At 38.9% G+C, this 24104-nt stretch overlaps 1 protein-coding gene across 1 annotated transcript in view; it reads left to right on the forward strand.

The window, feature by feature from the left end:
* JPH1 (junctophilin 1) overlaps positions 1-24104 on the forward strand; it is a 177111-nt gene that overhangs the window by 128362 nt on the left and 24645 nt on the right. Inside the window, exon 3 of the mRNA XM_063451314.1 lies at positions 15132-15250. Within this exon, the coding sequence (XP_063307384.1) occupies positions 15132-15250 (119 nt within the window). The remainder of the gene's footprint in view (positions 1-15131; positions 15251-24104) is intronic.

Here is a 24104-nt window from a genome sequence, read left to right on the forward strand (position 1 = left end):
ACAATACATCCCCTCAAAGCGCTCTAGGTATGGCATAAAACTGTACAAACTGTGCGAGAGCGAAAGTGGATACACATTTGCCTTTCGTGTATATGAGGGGAAAGATGGTCAACTGGACCCTCCTGGCTGTCCTGACTCCCTGGGAACAAGTGGGAAAATTGTATGGGACCTAATAAACCCCTTGTTTAATAAAGTTTACCACCTTTATGTGGATAATTTTTATAGTAGTGTCCGTCTGTTTAAAACACTTTATGGTTTACAGACACTGGCCTGCGGCACTGCCAGAAAAAATTCCAAAGACTTTCCACGATCTCTCATAGATGCAAAATTAAAAAAAGGCGAATGTAAAGCACTTCGCAAAGCTGAAGTGCTTGCACTAAAATTTAGGGACAGGAAGGATGTCAACATGCTAACCACCATCCATGACGAACGCATGTCAGACGTCTCTGTCCGGGGCAGAGTAGAGTCCAAACCGGTTTGCATCAGGGCGTATAATAAGTACATGGGGGGTGTTGATTTGGCTGATCAGCTGATGCAGCCATATCTTATTTTACGAAAAACCAAAGCATGGTATAAAAAGGTGGCTATCTATCTGATGCAAATAGCAACCCACAACTCATTTTTGCTTTTTTAAAAAAATAATCCAGGGAAAACCACCTTTCTCCAATTTCAGTTGAAAATAATTTATTTAACAATTTATGGAGATGGACAAGTTCCAACAACGGTGCAAGCTGAGTCCAGACATTTTATTTTTAAGTTACCGCCAACTGCTAGAAAAAAAAAAAACAGAAACGTTGCCGGGTCGGTTTTAAAAACGGGAAAAGGACAGACACCCCTTTTCACTGTCCTGATTGCCCTTCGAAACCAGGACCAGTGTGTAGGAACATGTTTCAAGCTGTACCACACAGAACAGTTGTAAGAAGTGTTCCTGAATTTTTATTTTATTTTTTGTTTCTTTGGAAAGCAGCCATTTTTTGTTAGTCAGTTTCCTTCCCCCAAATCTCCAGTTAGATTCTATTTGCAGGAGTCAGTTTAAAGATTGCTACTAAATGTACATTTGCTACCTGCACATTTGGCCTAACAAGTTTTTTGGCAGTAACACATAACCAGCTGGCCAAAACCAGATGACGTGTGCATAAAAAACAGAATAAAAAAATTACCACTACACTTTCTTTGGGGGGCAAAATGGTTGGGGGAAAGAATTCAAAACACCCCATCCTCAATAACCTTTGATGTCTACTTTATAAAAATATATACTATATATACTGTCATGATGGTAACATTAACTGGGGGGTACAAAAATATGTCAAACTGAAGATAGACCAAGCATACCTATATATCAAGTTGAAAAACTGACATGTACAAGTTCTGATTGTTGCCTTTTGGCCCCCAAACAACTCAGCAACCCTATACATGGGGGGTATCACTGTACTCGAGAGATGTTGCTGAACATATCGGGCAGTGTTTGGCAGTGACACATAACAGGATCTGTTAATTCATGCCTAAAGTACAATGTGTGTGACAAAGAAACAAAAAAAGATTACTATCCAAAAGTTTGACAAAGGCTGGTGGTAGAATTCAGTGCATGAAAAGTGTTAAAATACCACCATTTAAAATACCCTGGGTTGTCTACTTTTCAAAAATATATGGTTTGATGGGGGTAAAATACATTGGCTCAAATGGGACATGGGCACAGGTTGATTACATGTCAAAATTCCAAGTTGGGAAACTGATAAGCGCACCTGCCAAACATGGCCTTTTAGCCCCCAAACAACCCAACACACCTATACATGGGGGGTATCCCTGTACTCGGGAGATGTTACTGAACACATATTGGGGTATTGTTTGGCAGTGACACATAACAGGATCTGTTAATTCATGCCTAAAGTACAATGTGTGTGAAAAAAACTGAACAAAAATTTACTAACTCAATGTTTGACAAAGCCTGGTGGTAGAATTAGTGCATGGAAAGTGTAAAAATTCCACCATGTGAAATACCCTAGGGTGTCTACTTTTCAAAAATATATGGTTTGATGGGGGTAAAATACATTGTCCGGCTTCAAAAATGTCCCAAATAGGACATGCATGCAGGTTGACTACATGTCAAAATTCCAAGCTGGGAAACTGATATGCGCACCTGCCAAATGTGGCCTTTTAGCCCCCCGACAACCCAACACACCTATACATGGGGGGTATCTCTGTACTCGGGAGATGTTTCTGAACACATATTGGGGTGTTGTTTGGTAGTGACACCTAACAGAATCTGTGAATTTATACCTGAATTGCAATTTATGTGAAAAAAAATGAAAAAAATAAACTACCTATGCAAATTTTGGCAAAGGTTTGTGGTAAAATGGCTGCATAGAAAGTATCAAAATATTCTTAGATGAATACCCTGGGTTATCTAGTTTAAGAAATATATACATGTTGGGTGTTTTTTGGAGATTTATGACATAACAGTGTTACAATGTCACTATTGATACATTTGAAAAATGTACATTTTAAAACAGCAATTTCCTACTTGTACTTATAGCCCTATAACTTGCAAATAAAAGCAAAAAAAAACACGTAAACATTGTGTGTTTTTAAACTAAGGACACAATTTTGAATCTATTTAGCAGTTTGTTTCATTCGATTTTGTAGATCAATAAAATATTTTTTAAGTAGAAGTCAAAAAACATGATTTTTTTTTTAATTTTTCACCATATTTTATTATTTTTTTAAAATTAAATTATATGACATGATAAAAATAATAGTATGTAAAGAAAGCCCTTTTTGTCCTGAAAAAAAACCAATATATAATTTGTATCGGAACAGTAAATGAGAGAGCGTAAAATTACAGCTAAACACAAACCCCACAAAAGTGTTAAAATAGCTCTGGTCCTTAACATACAAACATCGTAAAAACAGTCCGGTCCTGAAGGGGTTAAAAAGAAGGGAGAGAGTCGCCTCTACGGACCCTAAACATGCAAGAACTGAGCTAAAATCTTTTGGCCCTATATATTGTGAGTGGGAATAATCTCTTGCACCTTTTTTAACTCTGTATTTTGCAGTTTTACACTATGATATGGTTTTTGTGTTTATGTTTTTAAGGAACTATACACTACCTATTAGGATTTGGAGATTAGAGAAATATTAAAGGTATACACCAATACATTGTTTTATCCCACTATTACACCAAATACCCCCATTTCCATTAGTAGTATTATAGAGCGCTTCACCATCACTTTGGATTTTACTTCTACTGTTTAAGATAAGATTTTTGTGTTCTAGCAGCTTATTTTATATCTGTTTTATACTATATACTGTTTTTATATTGGCGCTGGTACCTTCCCCTCTTTTTTAGATTCTATATTGGTGGTAAGTTGTTTAATTGTTTCCTTCTACTGTTATCACTACAGTGAATGTGTGCAGGTCAGTGTTACCTCCAGAGCCACCTACACTTCCATGGGCCTTAGACAATAACATACATTTTCTAGCAATGAGTCTGTGTCACAGAACCATGTGTTTTTTTTGGGTTTTTTTTTTTTTGTTACAACCTGTGAAGAAAATGAAGGTTCGTCTGCTTACTAGGATACCAATGTTAAGTACCACAGAGAAATTACACTTTAAAATAACATCTTGAAATAGCTGAATTGAAATGTATTTAAAAAAATACTTTTAATCTGTAAGCATGCTTCCTACAGCAAGTCTCCTCGCGGGGTATGCTCCAGAAAAAAATGAAATGTCAGCTGTTCACTGTCAAAGAGGATTCCAAGAAACCCAGATTGGTTTCTATTTCAAAACAGGAACGCTACAATCCAGCATGCAAGTACCCAATATGTCAATTTACGTCATCTGGAATATCTTGCTCTGGTAAGCGAGGCAATTAAGTTCTTGAAGAAAAAGAAATTGAACAATTTTACAGCAATAAGAGTTGTAGAAGTGTAAAGGGACAAAAACACTGATGTTGTGGCCATAACTACTAAATAGTAGTTTGCAACATTATTCCCCGGTATTTGCACGTATGTACGTCTTCACACAATAAGACACATTGGTTTGAGTATCATTGCTGTGGAGCTCTGTAATAAACCCAGACACACAAACAATATGGAGTTCCTGGAAAAGAGGGACATTATTATAAAAAGGGGTGATTTGGGACCAAATTAGGTACTGTTTCTTGCAAATAGGGAAGTATGTAGATTAATGCTTTTGTTATTCGCACTTGGAATTGTACATGCTCAGGATGCTTTCACATGTCAAACTTCTTATACTTTGTGTATTAGTGTGTGTGCACTAGCTTTGGAGTTGACGGAGAGATCTTTAGCATTTACAGTTTAAGCGATGGAAGCACCTGTCACTGCTATAAAAATATACATTTACACATATTAAGCTTGTGGTTTAACAGTCCTTTTAAGGATATCTCTATGTTTAACGCTCATTCAGTGTCTTCTTTTCTAATGCTACCTCCTCCCTTCATCATGTCTCGGTTGGAGTCCCCCGAGGCTCTGTCCTTGGTCCCCTTCTATTTTCTCTGTATACTGTCTCTCTTGGCAAACTTATTGCCTAATTTGGATTCCACTACCACCTGTACACTGATGACAGTCAGATATACTTCTCCTCCCCGTACCTCTCCCGTGCTGTCCTGCAATGTGTCGCTGCTTGGCTTTCTTCCATTTCTGATTGGATGTCCTGCTTTTTGAAACTCAATCCCTCTAAAACTGAACTCCTTGTCTTTCCTCCTCCTAATATTGACCCCCCTGTTTCGCTCTCCCTTCAAGTGAGTGGTGCCCACATCAGTCCATCCTTGCAAAAGAGCTGTTTATGCTTTATACTTGATTCTGGCCTCCCCTTTGATCCTCACATCCAGTCTGTTACCAAATCCTGTAGATTCCACCTTAAAAACATAGCCTGTATCCGCCCCTTTCTTACACAAGATGCTACTAAGGAGCTTGTCCATGCTCTAGTAATCTCTCGCATGGATTATTGTAACTCTCTCCTAATAGTTCTTCCCACAAGTCATATTGCCCGCTACAGTCTGTAATGAATGCTGCCGCCAGACTGATTTTCCTCTCTAGTCGGTCCTCTCACACCTCTCCCCTCTGTCAGTCCTTACATTGGCTTCCTGTATCCTATAGGAGTCCATTCAAGGTACTAATCCACACCTATAAAGCAATGACTAATTCTAGCCCCTCCTATATGTCTTCACTGATCCACAGGTATTCCCCTTCTCTGTCTCTCCGCTCTGCCCGTGACCTTCTCTTGTCTGCTGTTCGCACCCGTACAGCCAACTCAAGCTTGCAGGACTTCATGTGGGCTTCTTTCCTTTGGAATAGCCTGCCTACGACCATCAAGCTCTCCCCTAGTCTTCAATTATTCAAAAAGTGCCTCAAAACCCATCTCTTTAGGAAAGCTTATGGCCTCCCATAGTAACCTCTACCTCACATACCTGCCCCTTGCTCTCTCCTAAACGGCAGCACTCTACTCTCTCCTCCAGCTCTGCTTCACTCCCACCTTGCTTGATTGCCACCTCTTGTCCTGTTGGGTTTTACGCCCCACCTCCTATAGACTGTAAGCTCGTTTGAGCAGGGCCCTCTTCACCCTTTTGTTCTTGTAAGTTTTTGTAATTGTCTCATTTATTGTTAAATCTCCCCCTTTGATAATATTGTAAAGCGCTACGAGATATGCTGGCGCTATATAAATACCAGTAGTAATAATAATAATAATAAGAGAGCTGACCCTGAGACATTTGAAATGCAAGCTGCTCCTTTATACTGATTTTACATACTCAGTGCAAAGAAAAATTAGAACATCCTTCTAAAAGTTTCATATACAGAGTTTTGTCGGATAACTTAGAGAAGTGTGTGTATAGTAAATGTTCCTCCATTTTGACAAAACTTTTAATTTTGTCCTTTGTTTAAATATTCTTGCTATTTTGCATATTTTCTGTTCTGACCTTGCATTGGGACTTTAGATTAAAATTAAATAAAGTTAAATCTCTCTCTCTCTCATATGTGTATATATATATATATAAATATATATATAGTTTTATTTCTGATGCTCCTGTTCCCATTGAAGGCACTTTCTGCGGTGGATGGGTCATCATGGGCACTCTGTTGTGTCTACGCAGCCCCATACGCTGCAAACTGAGATGCGTATGACACTTTACTATCATGTGCTTTGACACCTTTATATTATGGCAGCCTTACATCTTTTAGCAACTTGAGCTACAGTAGCTCCTCTGTGTGATCGGAGCAGACGGGCTATTCTTCGATCCCCATGTGCCTTGGATCCCCATGGGCGCCCATGACCCTAATGCCGGTTGAACAGTTGTCCTTCCTTGCACCACTTTTGTTAGGGTAGATACTAACCACTGCATACCGAGAACATCCCACAAGCGTTTTGGAGATGCTCTGACCCAGTCCACTAGCCATTACTTTTTGGCCTTGTCAAAGTCACTCAAATGTTCAAATGGTCCAGGTGATATAGAACATATTTGGTGGAGCTGCCGAGACATACAAGGTTTTTGGCTCCTCATACTTTCTGAAATAACTAAAATACTGGAACCACCGACTCGCCTAACCCCATCCCAGGTTCTGCTAGGCTGGCCTCGCACATTTGCGGAACCTCACAAGCAACAGCTGCTACACCTCCTACTGGGGGAAGCAAATGCTCTTATCCCGCTACACTGGCAGACTTCCAGCACACCATCCAAAGAGCAGTGGGTACAAAGGGTAGAACGAACTAGAGAATAAGAGGAAATCCACTGGACATCATTGGGGAAACGGTATAAATATCTCCAGAGATGGGAGCCCTGGCCAGAGTTCTGGAAACGACCCCCAGGGGAAAAGGTCACCCAAGCACTCCTAAATTAGACATTTCGAGGTCTAGACAGCAAGGCAGGACGCAGAACCACCTTATACAAAGACAGAGCATAAAGAACCAAGGAATAACCACCGTGCCAGACAGGACCCTGTTAGACCTCCACCTCCTACCTTCCCCCACTACAACTCCCCTTCCCCCCGGCAAGTTGCCAACCCTTAGTTGATCCCCAACCCTTTATATGGTTCTAGACAGAGACAACAACACCATCTGACTGGATCTAAACCAGTAACATCTAGCAGAATCAATGTTAAACTCCAACATACAACTATAACAGTACTAAAATAGCGATAAAAGTATGAGCATTTGCACATAATGTTATGTAACCCCTATATGTAACAATTGAATGTTCCCTCTTTTCTTCTGTATTCCAAAACCTTGTCTTTATGGAAATAAAGAAAAACTGAAATAAAAAAAGTCACTCAAATTATTTTGGCTTGCCCACTTTTCCTGCTTCCAACACATGAAATTCAACAACTGACTGTTCAATTGCTGCCCAATATATCTCATCCCTTTTACAGGTGTCATTTTAACAATATAATGTTTTTTACTTCACCTGTCAGTGTTTTCAATGTTGTGGCTGACCAGTGTGTAAATATACAGTGGAACCTCGGAACTCGAACTTACTCCCGATTTGTTGGAGAACCGAATCAACATTTCCCATAAGCATTAATGTAAATTTAATTAATCCGTTCCAGACCCCCAAAATTACAGCATTTTAACATGAATTGTACAGTTTAATAATGCCTTACATGCATAAAATCATATTGAAAAAAAATAATAAACACAATGTACAATAAATGAAAAGAAAATGTAACGTCGCTTTACCTGTAGTGATGAGAGTTGATGGTGTAAGTGTTAAGGAAAAAAATATTATTGGTTGGATGAGGATAGGTAATTTAAATGTGTCTGAAGTGAGACATAGCTTTATAATTGAACATATTTGTTGCATGATCTGTTCCAGTACTGAGAATTGTTCGTGTACTGAGACATTTTTTTTTTTCCTCACATTTTTTGTTCGACTACCAAATTGTTTGGGAAAGAGACTGTTCAAGTTCCGAGGTTCCACTGTGTATATGTATGTGTGTATATATGTGTGTGTGTTTATATATATATATATATATATATATATATAGTGTATATATATATCGTGAATGTGTACGTGTCTGTGTGTGCTGGATATAGGCCTTCATGAATATCCTGTAACTCTTGAATGGGAATTCAGGCATTCTTTATATCAATACTCCCCTGTTCTAGCACCATTTTCTGCACTGTTTGCTTGTTTTTTTTTTCTTTCCATCTCTTCCTCCACACTCTGTGATCTTCGCATAAGATATTTATGACCCTTTGCAAGAATGGTGTCTATGTTCTATCAAACCTGTGTCTTATCTGCACTCATGTCGCTTTAACCCCTGTATCACAACTCAACTTTGAATTATATGTGTCGCCTGGCACATAAATGCTTCAGACTTGAGAAAGGGAGGTTCTCCCGAAAGAAATCCTGTCAGTCCAATAAAACGGGTATTACAAGATACGCATTTTATCTGTTTTTTACATATATATATAAAACAGATTAAAAAAAAAAAAATATATATATATATATATATATATATATATATATATATATATATATATATATATATATATATATATATATATTATTAGCATTTATATTATGCCAACATATTCTGTAGGGCAATTTTAGAAATGGGTTTATTAGAGGTAAAGAAGACTCTGTTCAAATGAGCTTATACATGATGAGGATTTGAGGTAGGGAGATATATATCATTAGGTATCTTCCCCACGACCCTTATTGATGAGATGGTCTGACTGAGACTCTAACAAGCTGATATATTTACATACACACAATGCCATGGGGAATGCACTCAATGTATCTACATTACACTTGCCACAGTGCTAATCTTCTGCCAATCAATATCATCCAAGACGTAGTGTACTCACTGGTCTTTATAATGCACAATAATGTAGATTAATGTAAATTCCACGTATAGACCTATATATGGAAAATACATTAATAAACTACATTATTGTGCATTCCATTGAATGTGCTCCTTCTGGTAAGATATATATACGTAATAGTAAACATAAAATTACACATGACCTTATATATTATTTTCTCTTTCTTAGTCAAGCAAAAGCCCCATTTAGCTATTGCAAGAAAATACAATGCTATATTACGTAGGAAAACTGCCAAAAGTGATTTGTGAACACTTAAACCTTTAGTAATGAATATGTATGGAAATTTAAACAAACACTGATTCAATCTGTTTCTAGATTAGCATTGCTTTCAGGATATGTCCATGTATGGGCACACCAACATGAAGAAAACATGTCCGGTATCTGCATTTTAAAATTACATCCAACATGATGTAAAATATATATATATTGACTGAAGCATAGTTTAAAATTCCCTCTGGAAAAGCTGACCATATCTTAAATATATCTTTTGTATGTTTGCTTGTTTTTTGTAAAATTTTTATTTACTAGTTTGTTGGATGAGACTTATGGCATAACAGATACTACAAAACAAGTAAAAACATATGATGTTTCTATAAATGACCTTATAAACACTTTAAGCTTGTACACACTGTACACACTGATGTTTATTTAAAATATTTACTTAAAAATACTAAATATTACACCACCAGTAATGGCACAGCTAAAAAAGAAGGTTAAAGAGACACTTGTTCACCAAAACCACTTTAGCTTAATGAAGCAGTTTTAGTGTGTAGATCATGCCTCTGCAGGCTCACTTCTCAATGTTTTCCCATTTAGAAGTTAAATCACATTTTTTATACAGTTCTAGTCACACCCAGCGGTATATTTACTGCGAGGCTGACAAGGCATTTGCCTTGAGCAGCACTTTCTGGGGGGCAGCAAAAAATGTCGCCACCCAATCGCCCTGGCAAATGCCTTGCCAGCCTCTTGTCCTGACTGCCTCAGGGCTCCCCCCCCCCCCCCCCCCCCGACGCTGGCACTTTCCGGGCGGGCAGCGAGGGTGCACTGATCCTCCCATTCAGCTCCCTTGCGCGCACCGCAGTGATGCCGGAGCCGAAATATGACGTCACTCCAGCCCCAGCATCACTACGCGCCACGCGAGGGAGCTGAACAGGCTGGGGGGATTGAATACATTTTTTTTTTCTTTTAAATGTGAGTGTGTTAGTGTGTGTGTCTGTTAGTGAGTGCGTGTGTCTGTTAGTGAGTGCGTGTGTCTGTTAGTGAGTGTGTGTGTCTGTTAGTGTGTATGCATGTCTGTTAGTGAGAGTGTGTGTGTCTGTTAGTGAGTGTGTTAGTGTGTGTGTCTGTCTGTTAGTCAGTGTATCCGTGTCTGTTAGTAAGTGTGTGCTGAACATGTGGAGATGTTTCTGAGTATAGTTTACATACTGTTATCACAATGGACACGAGATGTAAAAAAAAAAAAAACATACAATATACAGTATATGTAAAAATAAAAATGAATACCACAAACTTTGAAAATGCACTTCAATAAAGCTCAAAATAGATGTTGTGTATGAAATGGTATGCATTTATTGAGTAATTTAAATATGTGAGCTACTAAAATGCCCCAAAATGCATCATGGACCCTCCTTTAAATTGGCATTTAAGAAAAAAAAAAAAAAAGCTGCAATGTGCAGCTGATAAATTAGTATTTTTACAAAAATTTGACAAAGGTGTGTGTATATATATATATATATATATATATATATATATATATATATATATACAAAGGTGGACATTCTGTACTCATCATATAGCTGAGCACAGTGTGGTGATTTTTCTTACAGTAGCACATATCAAGTTTACACAATAAACTGCTAATTTGCAATGTGCATGTAAAGAAAGGCGAATATAAAATGCTATAAACTTTAAAAGAAATTGGTGCTAAAATGGATATATAACAAGACACAATTCTGTCACAAACTTACCTTTACCGGCGCCCACCCACCCGCTCCTCTCCTCTGGCCACGCGGGCAGAACGCACCGCCTGGCCTCAATCCTCGGGCCGCGTGGCCTGAATATAATACTTATCTTCAGTTCCCGCAAACGGCTCCCTCTGCTGGTTCACGGGACGAACTGCAACCCCTAAAAATAAAAGAAATAGCCATGATGTCATTACCTTAAAGGGACCACGTCATCTAAGCGACCCAATGCTGTTTGGGCTCGCAGAGATGGCGTGGACCAATGGAAACTCTTTTAAGCCCATTTAAGGTTTGTTTTAGCCTCCATTCTTTGCCCTATCGTGGTTTCTGTTTGGATCCACGTTTAGTTCTCCTGTTGATTCCCTTGTGATTTCCTGTATTTGACTTCTGATTTCTGGTATCCTGACCCCGGCTTTGTATTTGACTCATGTTTTCTGGTATCCTGACCCCGGCTTCGTATTTGACTCATGTTTTCTAGTATCCTGACCCCGGCTTCGTATTTGACTCATGTTTTCTGGTATCCTGACCCCGGCTTCGTATTTGACTCATGTTTTCTGGTATCCTGACCCCGGCTTCGTATTCGACTCATGTTTTCTGGTATCCTGACCCCGGCTTCGTATTTGACTCATGTTTTCTGGTATCCTGACCCGGGCTTTGTCTTCACTCTGAGTACTCCTGTCCTTGATTTATTTTGACCCTGTTTCTTGTTGTATTAATACGTTAAGTCCGGCCATTCTAAGGCTCGGTAATACGTCTTTCGGATCCACCTTTAGTGGGTTTCCTCTTTCATGTGTGTTGGGGTTCGACTCCCTTGACAAATATATACCATATGACATATCTTGTGGTGTCTACTTTCACAAAGCTATGTGTTTATGAGTATGTGTTTATTTTTCAATATCCTGGCTAGGGAAGGTGCTCCGGTCTTGGTGACTGGTAGAACTTTGGGGAGGGCATGGAGAGGCAGGGGCATTGGTACAGGAGCTGCATAAAACTGTTGGGGGGGATGGACTTCGCTTGGTTTGGAGATTAATACTTCACTCTAATCATTGAGTGATTTTATTGTGATGTTTACAATGTTTTTATAATAGTTATGTAATAACACTGTTTTAAAATAAGGAAAGCATACGTCAGCACATATATTACACAAACCATATGTGAGGCCAATACACCTTCTTAGAGATCTGTGCATTAAAGGGTTACTCTAAACACCCTGACCACTTTATTGATTTGAAGTGACCATGGTACCCCTAGTCTATATGTGTGTTTAGCTATAAAACACTGATCTTATGGAGTTTAACCTATTTGCAACATCCAGCAGTGTCACTGAGGCGTCATTAGCCAGCCCAGGATAAGTGTTCTGGGTTGACTAATGTCAAGTCTGTGCATATTTCAATGCAAATAGTTGCTTTCATTGGCTAAGAGTGGTATGTGGTATGCTGACATACTTGGCCAAAGAAAGACAGGTGAGATCAGCATCTAGATTCTGCAGCTCCATTAAAGACCCATATACCCATTGGGGACCTAGGTAAGAGGGCAAAACGTTTGCCCCGTTACCGAAACACAGGGCAAGGGAATTCCTGCCATCTTAACCACTACAGAGGGCTGTAATGGTTATGATGCTTGGTGTAACCCTTTAACTTTAAGCAAATTGCTGTCTGGAAGGGATTTGAGTGCTGTAATCAAACTTTTAAACATTCTACTCTTTATCTCCAGCCTTGTCACTAAGGTAAACGTTTTTGCTTGCTAAAATGTTTTGCTTATCTAGCCATTTTCACTGATGTGTTAGCATGGCTACCTTACAAAATGTTGTGTATGTGAAATTGCTAAAATAAAATGGCTTTCTCAGGGATTTTGACTTTACTTTTTGTGACATGTTTTGAACAAGCCCTTTAATAAATGAGGCATTGAAGACCATGGCTGCTCCTTTAGATTGCACGGTAGTTGAATTTCTGATTGATTGGTGCTAACGATCGCAAGGTTTCAGTTCAGTGACATCTGCCTTTTGAGCTCTTGCTGGAACAAATTGTTTATCTCATCCTGTAGCACCTGTTTAAAAACTGGGAATAAAATCTGTTTACATAAACTGCTTTTGTTATAATTGACTTGACTTTATTTTGTTATCAGTTGTAAGGGACATGTTTTTAATTGGCCAGTGTTATGGCCAACATGACTGAGTCCCCTTTAGTAGTGATGCACATTTTTGTTTTACATTGTGTTGGCCAAATAGCTGTAGGCAATATGTCATTGTATTTTATATACCTGATGATACACTGCAAGTTACACTGTAACAGAAAAGTTACAAACATGCTATAAATGGAAGTATCTGAGTTCTAATGAATGCTGTCCACGTCAAATGATGCCCACACAGATGCACTTTGGCATGTCAAGTACATCATTTGGAGGTGGACCGCTGTCACTTGCAATAATGTTTAGCAGTCAGATTGAAACATTTTCAAGTGTAACTTTTAATCTGTTCACTTGCTGCCAATTTTACTGGCACATTGCAGATACATCTCATCCTAATCAGAATGTCTTGTAGTCAACAAGAGTCCATTCGAATGTTATATTTTATGCTAAACATTTGGGTCTTGATTTAATATACACTTGGTTACACTTAAAAAATAATTTGTTTTCAAAATATAAAAATATTAAATATTGCAAATATCACAAAAAACTATTTATTTTTCATAATATTAAATCATTTTACAAGTTTATCCAAAATTATTAAAACTTTGGAAAAGATGAGCCAATAATTTTAAATCAAGGCGTGTGAGTGGTTATATAGATTATGAATTATTATTATTATGTTATTTATATAGCACCATCAAATTCCGCAGCGCTTTACAATGGGTGGACAAACAGACATGTAGTTGTAACCAGACAAGTTGGACACACAGGAACAGAGGGGTTGAGGGCCCTGCTCAATGAACTTACATGCTAGAGGGAGTGGGGTAAAATGACACAAAAGGTAAGGATAGAATTAATGCATTAAGGGAACATTCCATGTACTACAACCACTACAGTTCACTTTAGTGTTTATAGTGCCAGAAGTGCCCCTGTGCCCACCCAAATACATACACTGATTAGCCACAACATAAAAAACACTGATTGGTGAAGTGAATAGCATTGATTATATCCTTACAATGGCACCTGTCAAGGAGTTGGATATATTAGGCAGCAAGTGAACAGTCCGTTCTTTATTTTCATGATTTGGAAATAGGAAAATGGGCAAGCAAAAAGATCTGAGGGACTTTGACAAGGGCCAAATAGTGATGGCTAGTCGACTGGGTCAGAGCATCTCCAAATAGGCAAGTCATGTGGGGCGTACCTACCAAAAGTGGTGCAAGGAGAACAACCAGTGATTCGGTTTCAAAGTCATGATGCACGTGGAGAGCAAAGGCTATCACCTCTGGTCCAATCATGCAGAAGAGATACTGAAGCTCAAATTTCTAAAAAAAACAAACAAACAAACAAAAAAAAAAACACAGTGCTGACCATGATAGAAAGGTGTCAGAAGGTGCATCACCTGTTTGTTATGTATGGGGCTGCGTAGCTGCAAAACATTTGAAGCACTTCCAATTTTGCAACAAACTAGGAAAAAATTTCCTATTGACCCCAGAATGGCAGTCAGATTTATCCTTGGATCAAGAAGCTATTACCCTACAGTTGAAATATTATATCACTCAATATTCTGTTTTTGCAAGTATGCATCTAGTTGCTGTTTAAACATCTGCACAGATTCTGATAAAACCACTTCTTCAGGCTGAGAATTCCACATCCTTATTGTTCTTACAGTAAAAAAAAAAAAAACTTTCCTTTGCCCTAGACTAAATCTTCTTTTTTTTCCAGTCTAAATGCATGACCTTGTGTCCGATCTATAGTCCTGTTTGTGAATAGATTTCCACACAATGATTTGTTTTGGCCCTGGATATATTTATATAATGTTATCAAATCCCCTCTGAGGCGACACTTTTCTAAACTAAAGAGGTTTACACCTTTTAACCTTTCTTCGTAGCTAAAATGTTCCATTCCTTTTATTAATTTTGGTTATATGGTTTATAGTATTTATAGATAGTTTGTGATTCTTTTTTCTTTTTGGTTTGTTTTATTGTTTTTTCGTTTTGCATTGTAGAATCACAAAAATGCTTCTTTTCCAATAGTATACACACGCTAGAAAATTTACATTTAAAAGTTAGTTTTACGTAACCTAAGTGAGCTTAATGGTTAAAACAAGATTTTTGATTTTACTGTAAGTGTGTATGTGCCTATATAGATATGTTTATTTTTCTTATTTAAAGATCATTGCTGACAATTTTTAATGTTTCATAGGACTGCACATGCTCGCGCTAAAGGGGATGCTGCTGATCAGGCAAGCCAAGCAGCCCGCCAGGAATCCGATATTGCAAGAGCAGTAGCTAAGGAACTGTCGCCAAGCTTCCATCAGCCAGGTAAGAAATGTTCATTTCTGTTTGTTGGAAAATTAATAATGAATTATTTAATTTATTATTTGCTCTGTTTTTTTTTTTCGTTTTTTTTTTTTTTTAAGCAGTACAATGAAAAGGGTGCCATGACTGATTTTTGATTATTTTCTAACTTTTAATTACTGCGAATTGATAAATGCATTGCAAAGTTTAGGCCAAAGTTATGGGTAAAAAAGGCCAAAGATTTTAGGGGAAAAAAAACAACAAGAATGTCACTATTCTTTCCACTTAGCTATTTTGCCAGATTCTTGACAGTTTCTGATTTAGTTAATAACTTTAGTGTACCTTTAAAAAAAAGAGTATTAACAGAAGGGTACATCCATTCTGTCCAATGAAACATAAAGATGAGCTAGTAATCCCTAAACTGCTGAAAAGAGTTAAAGCGGTAGTGTCATGTCAAACTTACCTTTCTCCTATTGTTTCCTCTTCTCTTCCTCTCTCAGAATCTGTTCTTCTTTTCTTTATTTCAGATCCAGTTTTCTTTAAATCACAAGACATTTGACTTTCTTTGACTAAAAGAAGAGCTTAAGTCAGTTCCATTTCCTGTCAGAGAAAGTGCTCACTCTTCTCCTTGACAAGGAAATGGATCTGATTTAAGCTCTTCTCCTTGACAAGGAAATGGAGCCAATTTAAGCTCTTCTTCTTGACAAGGAAATTGAGCTGATTTAAGCTCCTTCTTGGTCAATGAAAGTCAAGCATTGGAAAAATACATAAGACAAAGTAGTCCCTAATCTAGATTAAAAAAAAAAGAAAAGAAGAACAATAGTAGAAAGTTACGTTTGACGTGACAATGCCCCTTTAAGAATAAAGAGCACTATGTATAGGCAGTTATTAAAGTTCTATATATTGTATATATCCGATGACCTTGTCACTTTAACATTCTACAGTTACTTTTTAAATTTAATGGCTGCTCTATGGATTTAAATCCTAAACAGCAGATAATAAGCGGTGAGACTACAGGTGAATGGCGTATACGCCAAAATCACTTCATTAAGCTAAAGTTGTTTTAGTGCTTAGTGTATTGCTTTTAAGATGCATTTAAATTGAATGTGCCAGATCACATTCCCTCTTACAAACTACAGTTGCATAACAGTCTGTATCATCCTACACCCTTGTTTGGTCTGTGACTTCTTCTGATCCTGCTTGGCAAACTGGAAAGTCTATAAAGCGTAATTACTTAGCCAAGTTTTTGGGCAAGAAACGGAGCAGAGAACAAACGTTCCTTCCTTGTCTCTGGAAGAGCACAGCAACAAATACACACACTTCTACGAGGATAACTGCAATTCGGTGTCGTTCTGTCACTATATAATCCATGTTCTTATTTAACCCCTTAAGGACCAAACTTCTGGAATAAAAGGGAATCATGACATGTCACACATGTCATGTGTCCTTAAGGGGTTAATGACAACCACATCACTAACTGTTTGATACTTTCTAGATTTTTTTCTTTCTTCTGCATTTTTTATGGTCTTATTATATTAAAGTTCTACACCCTGCTCCTTCCCAGTGTGATTGATGTGGCAGAACTCAAAGATTCTTTGTGCGATGAGAACTCTTTAGATAATACATCTTTTATAACAAATATTAACTTCCGTCCTAAGCCCTAAATCCCTCTTTCACTGTGCACAAGTGTCCAGTGTTGTAGGTGTAAAAAGAAGCCATGCATGCTACTAATATGCTCTAACTCTGTGCAAGGGTCTCCAGAGGCACAGACGGGTATTCAGTATGATGCACTGTAATGATTTTATTAATAGCTGCTAATGAAATGTGACAGAGTCTAAGGTCATGACAAAGGGTTTGTACAAGACATTACTATAATTGGGTGAAACACAGCTTTTCATTATATACGTTAACTCTTTGAGCTCAGAAAGACTTAATAGCGGGCTTCCCAGTTTGTAATGGACCAAATTTAAATAGTGTACGTTAAAAATGTGTCCACAAAACATTTACCAGGGCTGTATTTCAACTCGCCAGGACTGAATATTCTCTCACCAATAGCTAGTACCAATTGGAAATTTTGAGCCCCAACTTAAGTATATGTATATGTCGACAAAGCATGGCAAAATATAACACTACAGTTTAACATAAGAAAATAGTGCATGTTCAAAAATCCAGCACATATGATATAATAACTTCTTATGAATAACATATTGTTCAAATTTGAAGTTACTTTATCCATCTTCAGAATACAAAAATTGATTTATAGTGACACTGCATCACAAGAACAGGAGATTATTAAAGGACAATTTTAGATGATACTAGTAAATTATGTAAATGTGGTTTTTATTCTCTGAACTATTTAAATAATATATAAATAACTGTAAATCATAAAAACTCCAGGCAATAAACAACAGCAGATAAAGTGATATGTAGAAAGAAGAAAGGCTTTATATTAGAGATGGAGTTATACCCAGGTTTTTTTTTCTTTTTGGTTTTCTTTTAAATTATTTATTTTCATGCGGTTATAGGACAGTCATACGTGTATTACCACAACAACAGATACACACAATTCGAAATCATTATACAATAAGTACAAGGCATGGTAGAGTTACCATTCACACACTTTTTGTGATTATTATGGACTGATATGTTATAACGAAATAATTAACAAAGAAAACGGTGGGGGTATAGGACACCCAAATATGTGGAGCAGTGCAAATATCAAGGACATCTTAAAGGGACACTATAGTCACCCAGACCACTTCAGCTCAATGAAGTGGTCTGGGTGCCAGGCCAAGTGATCAGGTAAGTAAATAAAGGCTTTTTAACCCTTTATTTACCAGATAGGAGGGGGCGCAAGGGAGGGGAGAGGTAGAGGGATCGGTAGTGCCAGGAATCCAGCTTTGTATTCCTGGCACTACAGTATCTGTTTAAGCTAGTCTGCCCCGTCTCCTCCACATTAGTACAGCTTCTCCATACATACCAGCATTCTACATCACCATGCTTTCTTTCTCCATCATGCAAACTATCCCACTCCTGGTCTTCCTTATTTTACTAATAAAAATCTCCCAGGGCTGGCCTTAGGCCATTAGGCACCCTGTGTGAAAAGTCTTCACGGCTCCACCCCCCCCCACCCCCACCACCAAGTTGCCTGTATACAGTCACACAAACCGTTACAGGCAGACAGTCACACATGCTCAGTTACAGGCAGACCATCACAAAGCCAAACACACAGTTACAGGCACACAGTCACACACACAGTTACAGGCACACAGTCATACACACTGTTACAGGCAGACAGTCACAAACACACACACAGTTAAAGGCACACAATCACGAACAGTTACAGGCAGACAGTCACACACACAGTCACAGGCAGACAGTCATACACACTCTGTTACAGGCATGCAGACACTCACGCACGCTGATAGGCACACACACACTCAGTTAAAGGCAGATAGTCACACATACACAGCTACACACACAATTAGAGTCACTCACACAGACAGTCACACACAGGCAGGGAGGCAGTCACACAGACACAGTCACACACACACACACACACACACATGCAGGCAGTCACACACAGTCACACACAGGCAGTCAGACAGTCACACACACAGGCAGGCAGGCAGTCACACACACACAGGCAGGCAGTCACACACACACACCCACAACCACACAGGCAGGCAGACAGTCACACATACACACACAGGCAGGCAGGCACACACAGGCAGGCAGTCAGACAATCACACACACAGGCAGGCAGTCACACAGACAGACAGTCACACACACACACACACACACACGCAGACAGGCAGTCACACACACACACACACACACACACACACACGCAGACAGGCAGTCACACACAGGCAGTCAGCAGTCACACACACACTGGCATGTAGACACACAGTCACAGACAGGCAGGCAGTCCCAGTTACACACACACACAGGCATGCAGACACACAAACAGTAACATGCAGGCAGGCAGTCAGTGTCACACACACACACAGACTTACCTCTTTCCATTATGGCTGGAAGAGGGAGTGGTTGCAGTTGGTTGTTGGGGAAGCAGGGGCTGCTTCCTTCTTCCCTCTTCCTGTGCAGGGGCTTTGGGTAGGCATTAGCTCTGCCTCACAGTAAGCCCCTCCTCACACGAAACCCCGCCCCCACCGCCTCGATAAAAAAAAAATAATTTATAGATCCGGGTGGAGAATAATTAATCCTCCACCCGGGTACTTGTTTTAGCTCCCCTGACACCGCACAGCTCGCACACCCCTAAGGCCGGCCCTGATATCTCCCTAAACGGGGTTCTCACTCTAGGTTTGCTGCCTGCTTCTGGACAGGTAAAACCTCTTAAAAGTGCAGATTTTTGCACTAGCAACAGGTTTCCAAAAGAAGATGCCATGAAGCGCCTTTCTGTTTCATGTTTAATGGCCTGTGTGCAAATAATGACTGGATACTACATGGTTGAGAATCTGGCAGTGCGGCTACAGAGTCATGGTCTATCACCAAAACTGCTTCATTCAGCTAAAGCTGTTTAGGTGCTCATAGTTTCCCTTTAAATTCAGGATTCACATGGGAAACAATAAGTAAACTTTACTTTAGCAATGTAACCTCTAGCCTTTCTATCACTATATAAACATATTTAAATGGAGAGGAGATATAAAATATACATTTAAGTATTTTACTACATTTTCTTCAGCAACTACAGACAAACACCTAAAATGTATTCAGCTGTATCTCCAGCTTGTGGAAATATCTTCAATAGATTTCTAATGTTTTCACTTTACTTAGAAAATCATGATATTTCATGGGAATACAACAAATATTAGTTTTCCATTATACCTGTCCTGGGTTTGATACTGTCACAGTGCCGGAAACCGTAATTACTTACGCAACCCCACAACAACGTAACTAGCAAGCTGGTAGTTGCAAAAGCAATACATAATTCTTTTGATGTAGTCTACTATTTCCTCTTTAACTCTGTCTAACTCTGCTAAATTGTTGTATTCTACCCATGAATTGCATTCTCTGTTGAGTGCTGACAGTTTAACTGCATAATAGCACGTTGAAGGCCTGCATTTTATTAAATCTCAATCTGTGAATGAACAAACTACTTGTGAAACGGAACGCTCATTATTTACCACTCTCTCTTGGAATTGCATGAGCACATTTCATAATGCAGTTACTTTGATATGATCATTAGAATTCACTTGTGAGTTTTTCGGAAGTGATAAAGATAATCTTCGACGCAGCCTGACATCCTAAGTGACGTTTTGGCTAACGACACTGATACAGCTACTTTACTCCTGGCTCTAATTAATTATCATTTCTTTTCATCTCTGAGTTATGTTAAGTTTGACACCGGCTTAAGTGGAAAGCATACAACTGCACAAATGATTGAAAATAATGTATGCTGCTAAAAGTAATAATATAGATCCACATTGTATATTTCTAATTTAACCCCTTAAGGACACATGACATGTGTGACATGTCATGATTCCCTTTTATTCCAGAAGTTTGGTCCTTAAGGGGTTAAAGAGCGATTTATGCATAGAAAATAGCATGAGAGGCACAGGTTTTGACTAGAATATACAATAAAACAGCAATTATATGTGTAGATTGCTGTTCAGGGGTGCCTGAAATCTCAGGTTATGTAATTCTACACAATATACATTTTTAATCTATTCATTAAACATTTACAGAAGTACTGGAGGAATAAAATGTACATTAAATATCTGCACTGTAATACATAGGCCAAGAGTTAGGCTACAAAGTATTCCTGTAGTGAATTTGGTGTGCGCAAAGAGAGATGACCTGCCTTGTTATGGGGTGGGTTCACCCAAGTATTTTCAGGTCAGGCCAGGCTGTCTGTAAGGCAGGCCAACCCACAAAGAGAGCACCGTTTCAGCCCTCTCTGCATGGTCCTAGTGTCCTGAGCATAATAGGCGCATGTCTAATGATGTGTTCAACCTACGCTTTCTAGGGACAGTTTCCTGGTGTCCCCAAAAGTAAAACACCAGGGAACAAAATTGTGAAGACGGGACAGGGCTCTAAAATCAGGACTGTCCCACTGAAATTGGGAAGGTTTGAAGGCCTGCTGTAGATTAACAGAGAAATCCAATTGTATACAGATACTTCCTGCATTGTTGGACCTGCAGGTGTTAAAGCGGCACTGTCACGCCAAACGTACCTTTCTCCTATTGTTTCCTCTTCTCTTCCGCTCTCAGAATCTGTTCTTCTTTTCTTTATTTCTGATATAGTTTTCTTTAAAACATAAAACAAAGTAGGGACTACTTTGTCTTGAGTATTTTTCCTACGCTTTACTTTTTTTGACCAAAGTAGGAGCTGATCCGTTCCATTTCCTGTGTCAATGAGAAGGGTGAATACTTTCTCAGACACAGGAAATGGGGCTAACTTAAAGGACCACTACAGGCACCCAGACCACTTCAGCTCAATGAAGTGGTCTGGGTGCTAGGTCCCTCTAGTTTTAACCCTGCAGCTGTAAACATAGCAGTTTCAGAGAAACTGCTATGTTTACATTAGGGTTAATCCAGCCTCTAGTGGCTGTCTCATTGACAGCCGCTTGAGGAGCTTCTCACTGTGAAAATCACAGTGAGAAGACGCTGACGTCCATAGGAAAGCATTGAGAAATGCTTGCCGCGCGTGCGCATTCAGCGCGGAAGTGGAAGGAGATTTCCCCAGCGCCGAGGGAGCCTGGCGTTGGAGAAAGGTAAGTGAAAACGAATTTGTTTTCCTGGCACTATAGTGGTCCTTTAAGCTCATCCTTTGGTCAAGAAAGTAAAGCGTAGGAAAAGTACTTTGTCTTATGTTTTAAAGAAAACTAGATTGGAAATGAAGAAAAGAATAACAGATTCTGAGAGAGTAGGATAAAGGGGAAAAATAGGAGAAAGGTAAATTTGGCATGACATTGTCACTTTTAAAGTCAATGCTGTAATAAACATGAACTGTTGGAGTGATAATTAAAAATAATAATTATTGTTAAAATGTATTGAGACATATATATTGAGGCATTTTCCATCAGAATCCCTAACTTTTACTAACGGAGTATAATGATTTAAAATGTTACCGTTTAATAATATTTCTTCAGTTGGCAATCGTGTCTTCAGTACAGGTTATGAACAATTTGTGAGTGCAACTAAGTGAGTCACTAGCTTGGCATACACACGGCACCGTACTCTTCCTGCTACATTCACAGAGTTGGCAGGATGACGGTTTTGTTCCTTCTCAAGATTGCATTTTTGAGCTAATGCCCATTTTTAGAATAGATAACGGCTAGCTTAATTGACTTTGTCAAATAAGTGTTGAAAGTTCTGTTAATACCTGCATATTGCTTTTTTATCACATGTTTTGTGTTTAAAATCTGTGTATATATAAAATAAAACAGAACTGTTTAAAGAAAAGTAGCAGTCATGCTTATAGTAAATATACTGTTTTATATACCAAACAAAAGCCCAGCATGTTATAATTCTTAGTGTACGTTACACAAATAATGGCATTGAGCAAGAGTTTGTCTCCAGTGTAAGAGCTGAATAATTTTTTTGTAAACCGGTCACATTTTCTGCTTCTTAGCACTTTTCTTACTGAATGTAAGAAAATGTTGAGCCTGCAATAGGGTCTGTATTCTGCTTGGTTTTCATTGGATACAAACTATCTCAGTAAAAATGATGTACTATCAACTCAGCTAGTCAAACCTCTTCTACAACTGGATATAGTATTCAGAATATAATACCAATATGCTTTAGAATGCTTAGGCACAGTGCCCAGAAATACTGCTTTAATCAAGTTAAATTTTGCTCCAGTCAAATTTGCTCTCAGGTGGATTCAATCTGGTAGAGATAAGGCTTCAGCAATCGGTTACGTCCAAACTGAGCTTCATCAGAATTTGTTTGTTTTTTTCTGTATCTCTGAAGCACTATGCAAACGTATACTTGGGTAAACGACAAGTCGATGCCCAAATATGTTCAGATGCTTTCAGAGTCAAGGTTCCGCATGTGGTGCCAAAACGGGGGGATGGAATGGAAATGTGGTGGGCTGCATCTCCTGTCCAGTTTAGAGGTGGAAAAAAAGGTGATTGGTGGATAGGGAACAGCCACTAAATGTTGATTTTATTTACAGATCAAGTGAAGGGACCAACAGAAAGGAAATAAGGAGGAGCAAGAAAACCACAATATTTCCAAGCAGGATTTTTCTAGAAATTCTGACTTCTGCTCCTAAGAGAGACAGACCCACAGACAGGAACTGTCTGCTTTTACACTAGCTGTGCCTATATGGGAGTGTGGTATGTTTGTGTCATTGATCCTATTGTGAGACTGCTTTGGCTTAGGTTACTGCTTTGCCTGCCTAGCTTGTGCCACTTACACCAATTTTGAGTGGGAGACAGCTTGGGTCATTGATAAAATCTTTGAATGACGGCATTGGAATTTCACTGAAATATGTCTCGGTATTTTTTTTTTCTCCGCCTGACATTTCTAGACACTGGGCGAAGTAACCAGTAACGACTGCAGGGAATCAACTCTGTCAATTTCTCAAGACCCCCATAGACCTCAATGCTGTACTCTCACACATGTGCAAGAGTACAGCAGTGACACCGGCTCCAGGCGCTGGACTCATGGAGTGAATGACACACCTGGAGAGGCTGGGGGAGGGAATTATACACGTGAAGCCCTGGGGGGAGGGAATAATATGTGTATGGGGCGTCGGAGGGGGAATGATATACATAGAGGAGCAGGTGGTAGATAAGGCCAGGGACTAATGAAAGTATTTAGAAAATTGGGCAGACTAGATGGGCCAATTGGTTTTCATCTGCCGTTACATTCTATGTTTCTATGTACATACATGGAAGGACTGGGGG

Source organism: Pelobates fuscus, chromosome 4, assembly GCF_036172605.1.
Source record: "Pelobates fuscus isolate aPelFus1 chromosome 4, aPelFus1.pri, whole genome shotgun sequence".
Taxonomy (NCBI): domain Eukaryota; kingdom Metazoa; phylum Chordata; class Amphibia; order Anura; family Pelobatidae; genus Pelobates; species Pelobates fuscus.